A 9188-nucleotide genomic window follows, 5' to 3' on the forward strand; every position below is an offset into this window, starting at 1 on the left:
CCATCAGCATGGGGCCTATACAATCACACATGTCTCACCACTTTGCAGTAAAGAACACAATCTTTGAAGACTGGATACTGTTGGTCACTGACAATTCAATCTACATGTTTATAAGTGGGCATCGATTAAAACCAGCAGCACATCACACTCATGGCACTGATAAAGACATAGCGCAACTCAACAGATGTATGCTGTAGCAAGGATTGCTGTATTCTCTTGGAAGCAATTATGATACAATGTGGCTCACCTCGTTTGTGAGAATTCCAGGCTGATCACATTGAGGATCTTGTCCCTGCTCGGACTCGTGAAGTAATCTGACCACTCCCGCATTGTCATCTTCAGCTCATCTTGCTTTCCCACGTCGATGACATCCAACTCCATGGAAGACCCTTGAATATGCAAAATGAAAAAAAGGAACAGAGAAAGAAGTGACCTAAGGATAACGAGGATCGCTACATCACAAGAAAAGTTGAACGTTAATATCATGAATTTCTTCTAGTTAGCATGGAAAAAAGAAGGTTAATCAAAGAAAAAAATTAAGAAGAAGAAAATACTGATACAGCTGTATTAGACACTGACACACCTTTTATGCCTATGAATGTAAATGTAATCCTCACGGCAGGGCTTGATTAATCTGTTGGAATATACGTACATGTATATATTGAAACAATCATTTCTCATTTTACCCTGATGTACAGTCTTTTGTGTTATGATGCATGAGGAATATGCTGAGAATAAATCTACACTCACCAACATACTGCTCAACATCAGCGACGGTGAAAGTTGGTGGGGGTACGATGAGACCAAGGCCCTCCTTGTCATCTACAATGATGGGAGTCCGAAAGCCGTTCTTGTCCAGGTATTCCACTGTCAGCTCGTGGCCCCGCAGTCTGAGGATAATCTCGTCTGCACTGCGGAATGCCCTCGCTTTGAGCTGACGGATAAACACTGCTGTTCCAGCCTGCACAGCCTGGCTCAGTGAAACACAAGGAGGTCAGCAGTAAATACATATCTATTCAAGATTTCTAATCACTGTCATTTCTCCTAAATATCTAAGGATATTTCAGAAATTTGATAAAAATATGTCCCATGTTCATCTCCTCTGGGCATTGTAAAGTAATGCTAGAGCATTTACAGAGTACACTAAGAACTACAGATTATCTGTAGGAGAATACTTACCTCCGCCAAGGAGGTTACGTTTTTGTTGGCGTTGGTTTGTTTGTCTGTTAAGGATGGTGCACCAGTACATGAATAAACATATCGATGGTACTACATGAACTGTAGGTACTTTTTTTAATGCATAAGTGTAATGTACCAATTACAATATCATCCATAAAAGATGTATAATGGCCTGATGTGAATATGAAGTTGGTCACTAAAATCACTTAAAAGAGATTTAATGCTTTACATTAACAGCACTCGGAGATGTGCATACATACTGTATTTCCACTAATTCAGATATAAATGCACTATCTCTCCAATGAAGCAAGTTTCCAAAATTCCTCACCTTGTTGGGGTCATAATCTTCTGTGTAATCATGTCTGTGCCAATTCTTTCTCTTCTTTACTGCAGTGAAATGAGAGAGAAAAGAAGTATAAAATGCAATATTAAAGATGTAAAGATTCCACAGTACAAACAGATTGCATGTCTTTTCATGGCATCAATCCAAAATGAAAACTGCGACCATTTAAACGAAAGAACAAAACAAAACCCAAAACTGTGACTATGATGTAGGAATAATTGCACTGACCTTTAGAGCATTTAGAAAGATGTCAAGAAAATGGTAAAATGGTTAGTACATTATGCAGCAATATTCCCCTTTGCTTGATCATCAGAAATCTGTCTCATACAGTGTAGTTCTGAACAAGAACAAGTAAAATATGTATTTAGTCATGATTCTGATAACACTTCTTTCTTCAGAGTTGAACATAACTTACTTCAATTTCACTGTACTTGAGTTCTGTGATGCAGTGGTGCATTACAAAGATGCATGTCCCAGTTAATGATCACTAGTAATTTCACAGAACTATGATGTACATGTATGCATCATTACATTTTATCAACTGATTTACTGAAATAGTTTTGTCATTAAAACCAGTACTGCCACTACTTTGTTTTTGATCTTCAAACCAGAAGAGATACATTGGAAGATTGCCTGCTTACATATGTTACAGAATGCTATTAGCAGTATAAGTAATGTGATTGCTAGGTACAGCTGTACGTCTGAAACTCACTTCCACATGTTGTAATAGAAAAGTTCTGTGTTCATACATAATTCACTGTCATGAAAATTAGGATTCCACGTTAGAGTCAATTATAGGGTACCATTATCATTCATACAAAATATTCTGAAATGAGTAATATTGGTGCTAATACATGTTGTACTTGTACAGTATATTTGATATTCATCATAACAATGAAGTGTTTTCTTCAACATTACAAGCTGATGAAGTGTCCAAGATTGGACATGAAAATGTTCTCGGCATTGAAACAGCAAGTAAAGATGCAGTGATTTAATTTTGTACCTTTATCAAATATCACCTAGTTGAATCAAAACTTACATCAATTCCAGTGAAGAAAACAATGCCTACCATAAAATCCTACAATATACATTGTACATTGCATTTCAGGACTACCTATACTTACTGCCAGTAATCTGTAATACCAGGTACGTTATACAGAGCTCTGTAAGAACACTGCTCACTTCAGAGTTGCCTCCACAATAATTTACAATCATTTTAGCATTGTAGTAGCATTGCATTTAATTTGCAGATTAGATATTACAACTGAAAATGGGGTTGCGGAATAACCTTTGTTTTCCAGCGAAATGGCATACAAATACTTCTGGAAGTTTCTATCGTTTTCTCCATGCAGTGAAGAAATCTTTTCGTCATATTCACATAACATGGTTAATGAATGCTAATGCATCATGACCATAAGTACATATTGTAACTCATAGTACGTGCACATATACAGGTACAAGTAAAATCATAACATGTTGTACTGTGAAACCGTTTCATCAATCATATGAAGAGAATATCTGATTTTCCTTTACCACTTCTCTTTGCAGAGCGCTGGAGAGTAGATTCGTGCAAGAGTGTCATAGATGTAAACAATAACTACCTCTGGTACTATAAATCACCATGTTAGACTTACACTTTGTTGGGCCATGAACTATTGCACAATTTGGACAGTGGAACTCCTCAATATCATCTGACTGATCTTCTCTGATGCCGACGCAGCTGAAAAATGAAGGAATAAGTGGCCACAATTTTTAGTAAGAAGGCGAAATGAAAAACAGTTTTAGGGTGAAAACAAAACTTTTATTACCAACAGACACTGCTTATATACCTAAACGTAATGTCATATCTTTGACACTATCCCATCAGTAACACAAACCACCACATACCATTCCAAATTCTCATCAAATTTTCTCACTAAAATCAAAATTCGGGAAGTCGAACACAAAGGTCAACTTACGTGTAGTTTGAGTCATAATTGCAAGGAGCAATGACATATTTATAAGACATTGAACAGTGTCTAACAGACTCATCAGAAATTCATCCAAAGATAAGTTCTTTAAATTGAATAACATATACATATACTTGTAGTTTCTTGGAGATAGAAATAGAATACTGTGAACGGTGGAATTTATTGATATTGCCCCTCCGAGTTGCACATTCATGTGGGTTCTACTTCTGGCAGCAACTGTGGTTTAAAAACTTGCACTTAGGAAGGTGACACAGTAAAGCTAAACTGAAAAAGATAGATTGATGAAATACATTATATGTAGGCTTGTGAAAAATTATCATTTCATTTTATAGAACTCTGGGCAATCCATAGTGTTTGGGGGCCATACAATGTACAAATTTTGACCTCAAAAAGACTCTACAGATAATTGATATTTTGGGATACAGTAATATATTTCCAGAATCTGACATCAACACCTGGGGTGAGAAAGGAAGACTTAAACTTTGAAGAGGGAAGGACGCTACAGTTGTGTAACAAGTGAGAGCCAGAGTATCATTATCAGAATATCACACAATAACGTCACCTACAATGTACCATTAAGTCGCCATTATCATGAGCAGTGTCTGGTTCCTCAGAGAGCATATCAAATGAATTTCTACACTACAGCAAGTGCTAGATATCTAGAACCTGTAACCTGTACCAAAATTCAATAAAGCTGTAGACCGAGTGTCTGATACGTCTTCTTAGGCAACCTGTCTTTTTTCCTTTCTTTCTTTCTTTCTTTCTTTTTTTATTGGGGGGGGGGGGGGGGGTAGGGTGGGCAATGCAATACCACTACGTACCAGGTGACTAGAACCTAACAGAAGGCAGAGGGCTGACTTGATACAGATGTTCAAAATCCTGAAAGCCTTCGATAGAGTAAATCCCTCTAAATTCTTCCAGTTGGCCAGTGGTTCAACAACGAGAGGTCATGATCTCAAACTTGTCAAACAACGTGTCCATTCTAGTCTGAGGCAGTCTGCTTTCTCAATAAGAAATGTAAACAATTGGAATGCACTACTTGTACCTAAGGAAGTCATCAACGCTACCACCATAAACCAATTCAAGTCTTCCCTAGAAAGATACTGAATAATCCAATCAAGTATGAACCCTACCTCAGACAGGACAGAACTGTAACGAGGGACAAATAAGCTTTGCTTCCAGTCTCTACACCCAAGTATACATTGTACCCAAGTTAGTAAGTAAGTAATTTCTCAGGTAACAGAGCTCTCTGAAACTAAACGAAATTCTCGCTATCGCCAATGACGTAAAAAGTACCCGGATGTTGATTTAAGCGTCATTTACGGTGCATTATGGGATAGTCCGGTAGCAAAGTCACTTCCGTTCGTACGCGCGTGATACGTGACTAATGCGATTTACACACACAACCGACTGTATTCTACGTGTACTTCCGGTTTTCTCGACTTGAATTACAGCTTTAATATGATTTGAAATTTCTCCATTCTTAAGAAATTGCTGTTACTACAACTATCGGTTGTTGCTGCGAAGCTGCCATGTGTTGTTCGCACGACAATAAATGAAAAAAATCTGCAGAAATAGGACCCTTACTGGCATGCGAGACGTGACGTGGCAGCGTGGGTGAAGTTTGCGGGTGACTCCACAGCGCAGTACGTGCACGCGCGACTTATTAGTAGTGGTAGTAGCACTAGGTGAGACCTAGTACAGTGCCTACGTACATTGTACGTACAACTTGTACGTGTACTTACTTGGAAGAAATTGCTTTGGAGACAGAATAAGTTCGAGATCACTGTTCGTTCCCGATTGTGTTCGCGACATTTTGACAGAGAACAAATAAAGAAAAAAGATGGGCATTCCATGACGATATACTGTATATCCAGGTGGGTGAATATTTTCCAGCATATTTTCAGCGTATGCAGAGATGACTGATCTGTGATGTACGCCGTACCGGTATGTGTTAGCTTATGCGCTGCGTGCAGTGAGTGGTGCATGCTAGCTAGCAAGAAAGGCCGGCCGCCGGCGGCGGGGACTAACGAGTATGCATGACAGGCCTGGCCACTCGCTGGCTCGGGCGGGCAGTACAGCGGCCTACTGTACTAGTATCCGTGGTCGGCGCTGCGCTATAGGTAAGGTACACGTACGCGCACGCTAGCGTTGTGCAAATTATGCCCCGCGCCGGAAGTGCTCTTGCTACCAAGTGAACTAAATCTTGACGAGAAAGCCACATCCGGGTACTTTTTACGTCATTGGCGATAGCGAGAATTGGCGCTACATAGGTAGGTCTAGTGTACTTTTGCACCCATTGTCAAATGATCTCCAGACACGCACAAACTCACTCTAAATATCCAACAGCCTCGAATATTTGCATCTGAGTGAGATTCAAGTCCAGTAGAAAAGGAATTTTCACTGTTCTGACACTTTTACACTTGTAGGAATATGTCGATCGCAGCTAGTTCTCTCTGCGATAACTGCTTTGCACAGGATCAGACAGCACAGCACGGCGCACAAAACACGTTCACAGCAGCTGCAGCGAGTGCCGCAATTGATCCGAATGTAGCTATCTCATGGCGATCAGAGCAAGTTCTTCTATTATCTTTAAAATGATAATACTTTTCTGCCATTCTCTCAGTTTGTACCGAGTCGCGGTTGCAATTGATTGAGGATTGGGGTTGTTCGTGTTGTGTGTGTGTGTGTGTGTGTGTATGAATGAATGAAAGAAGATTGTGAAAAATGTAGTTATAAGGGTGAAAGAATAAAGCCTTTAAAGACAGCCAATCCCTTTTGCATGCAAATTTTTGAAAAATTGGTGAGAACACACGTATTGAAGAAAACACTATTTGGAAACCTCCTGTAAATTTTGAACTCACAAGGGTCTTTATTTGTTTAGTTAAATTGACCGTTAAGATTTGAATAATTTTTGCGTACTACGCAAAAATTACAAATCTAAATACTTGTCTAGTTTTACAGACCTGTGTGATGCACTTAGTTGTACATGTAGTTCATGTAAGTGGTGTGTTGTTATTTGCCATTGATAACAAAGTAAGAGAAGCTCTGAATTCTTCTTTTCTGACAGCTTTAACATGCATATCTGTTGTTCCAAGTATAAGTATCATATTACAACCACAGGAGGATTAATGTATGCAGCTGTGCCTAGTACACAGAATACGCTACGGTGAGTGTTTAGTGAATTATTTGAATTTTAATGGCTAACAACCTTCAAATATCACAGAAATGTTATAGATTTACAATAGTCTTGTCATTCTGGTGGAATATCATGTTCTGTGCTATTTGGGAAGGAATGCAAAAGGGAAGGGCCATCTTTAAGGTTTAATAGGAAAAAGGGGGAAAAGAAAAGATAGAAAAGATACTTAAAAAAACTGAAAAAAAAAAAAATGAAACAAAACGTTTATAAAAAAGAGAGTACACCAAAAGATAATGGAAGGAAAGAAAGAAGAGAAACTTGCATTATAAAGGAAAGCAAGGGAAATTGATACATGTTTGAAAAGAAAAGAAGAAAGCAAAGAGAATTATAAGTAGATTGAAAACAGAAAAGCACTAGGTAGATTAATACCTACTGTAGAATGAAAGATGAATCAAAACTGGATGAGAGCAAAGATGAATAGGAAAGAAAGAAAGAATTATACAGGTTGAAAAAAAGGAAGTAAAGAAAAGGATGGGATGAGAACAACACATGAGAAAAAGATATTGGAGAGGAGAGAAAGGAAAGACCCTTGTAGTTGGAGGGAAAAACAACCCACGAATGAAGGAAACAAAGAATTAGGCAGAAAGTACAGTTAAATAGGAAATTGAGAAAGTTAAAAGGAAAACCACAAGAAATGATTGATAGGAAGAAAGGGAAAATTTAGGTGCAGATTCTACCCGAAAATGAAAGAAGAAAAGATACCGATAGTCTAAAAGAAAGAGAAAGATATAGGGCCTAAGTGGCAGCACACACACACACACTCACGCACGCACTCAACTGCTTTGAAGCTACAACCGCTAACGCAAGACGAAGACTTGGCCGAGGAAAAGAGAAAAACAAATTTTAGCTTTTCAACGACACCATGCATAGAAAAAGCCACTGTGTAGCTACATTCAGACCACATGATCGACCCTTAGTGCATGTGCTAAACGTATTCGTACCGTGCTTGTGTACAGAGCAGCACTTCAAGCGATCAAGATTTTCCAACAATGTTCCGACACTTGTAAATACAATACTAACGTGTTAAAACTTAACTTCTATTCGACTTTGGAGACTCAGATTTTAAGACTTCAAGTTAGGTTGAATTTTAGCTTTTCAACGACACCATGCATAGAAAAAGCCACGGTGTAGCTTCACCACATGATCAACCTTTAGTGGATGCGCTGAACGTATTCGTACTGTGCTTGTGTACAGAGCAGCACTTCAAGCGATCAAGATTTTCCAACGATATTCCGACACTTGTAAATACTAACGTGTTAAAACTTAACTTCTATTCGACTTTGGAGACTCAGATTTTAAGACTTCAAGTTAGATTAAATTTACAGAATAACAAGGGTGAGTTTGTGCATGTTTGGAATTAAGATCTAACAATAGTCTAGAACATTTTACAAGAGGGTGCGAAAGTACACTAGCACCAAAAAATCTGATAAAGCTATGTTACAAAATAAGCGAAGCAACACCCATTGCTAGTTTATGTCCAACGAAACCGTGATCAAAATAGTGCCAGTAGAATCTATGGTCAGTCTATGTAACTGGTAGTGTTATGACCATACGTGGTCGGACCAGACAAGTTGTGGGACCGGACCAAAATTTTACTTCCCCAAACATAATAAAATCCTATAAAATAAGCACAAAATACAATTAACAATTCACACGTGCGATGTGAAACTTGTGCGTGTGTTTGAGTCAGAAACAACAAACTTCAGTGTTAATCCATTCCCATATAGGGCCTAGATCTAGACAATACATGCAGGCTGGCTACGAACGTTCAAAATATATTTGCAAGGCCAAGGTTTCAGTTTTAAGTTCTCTGATTTTGTTCGCTTTGCTTTGGAAGAACTGTTATGTATCATTTTCAGAACCTCATCATTGTGTATTGGAATATTTTTATTGAGGATGGCAATGTGAGAAATTCATCTTAATGTCAACTTCTAAGTGTCCGGGTACACAACCCCCCACCATCATACTAACGTTAGGCTACATATTTGCTTGGACTGTAGAATGTCTATAGGCAAGTGGAGTGATCCATAGTCCCTCGCGTGATATATTTTGTCCCCTTCATATCGCAAACTTGAAAGCGTTGCCAACAGGAAATAGTTTCACTGCAAATGATCGATTTAGTTTAGTTTGATTTCTCAGCTATGCTGCACTCACCTCCCGTGAAACCAGTCTTTGCAGACATCGCATTCTATCATAAATCGTGTATCATCGTAGGCCTCTTTGCAAATGCAATATACCAGAGAGGACGCCATTTTGAAGGAGACGTTCTTTGTTGTTGGTTTTGTTATCATTCCAATTGCACGTTCTTCAGGTTCTTCGGTGCATCGACGAGGATGTACCGTACTGTTTGAGCGTCAAGTACGTCGCGTTGACGTCATAATGAATATTCATGATTTGGAGACTGCTCATCGAGAATAGATAACTCGGGTTTTCATCTCCAAATTCTGAAATAAAGAACAGTGGGGAAGTTGCCCCACCCCCCCCCCCAAAAAAAAGC

General features: G+C 38.7%; 1 protein-coding gene across 1 annotated transcript in view; it reads right to left on the reverse strand.

Moving 5' to 3' along the window:
* The window catches only part of LOC139715766 (histone lysine demethylase PHF8-like), a 30682-nt gene extending 21725 nt beyond the window's left edge, over positions 1–8957 (reverse strand). The window contains exons 1-5 of the mRNA XM_071627307.1: positions 8846–8957; positions 3157–3242; positions 1508–1566; positions 751–970; positions 248–389 (exon numbers count right to left, since the gene is read on the reverse strand). Coding sequence (XP_071483408.1) covers positions 248–389; positions 751–970; positions 1508–1566; positions 3157–3242; positions 8846–8943 — 605 coding nt within the window. The 5' untranslated portion in view covers positions 8944–8957. The remainder of the gene's footprint in view (positions 1–247; positions 390–750; positions 971–1507; positions 1567–3156; positions 3243–8845) is intronic.
* Positions 8958–9188: the final 231 nt, after the last annotated feature.

Source organism: Diadema antillarum, unplaced genomic scaffold, assembly GCF_040938485.1.
Source record: "Diadema antillarum isolate AM-2024a unplaced genomic scaffold, OU_Dant_1.0 scf00000055, whole genome shotgun sequence".
Lineage (NCBI taxonomy): Eukaryota > Metazoa > Echinodermata > Echinoidea > Diadematoida > Diadematidae > Diadema > Diadema antillarum.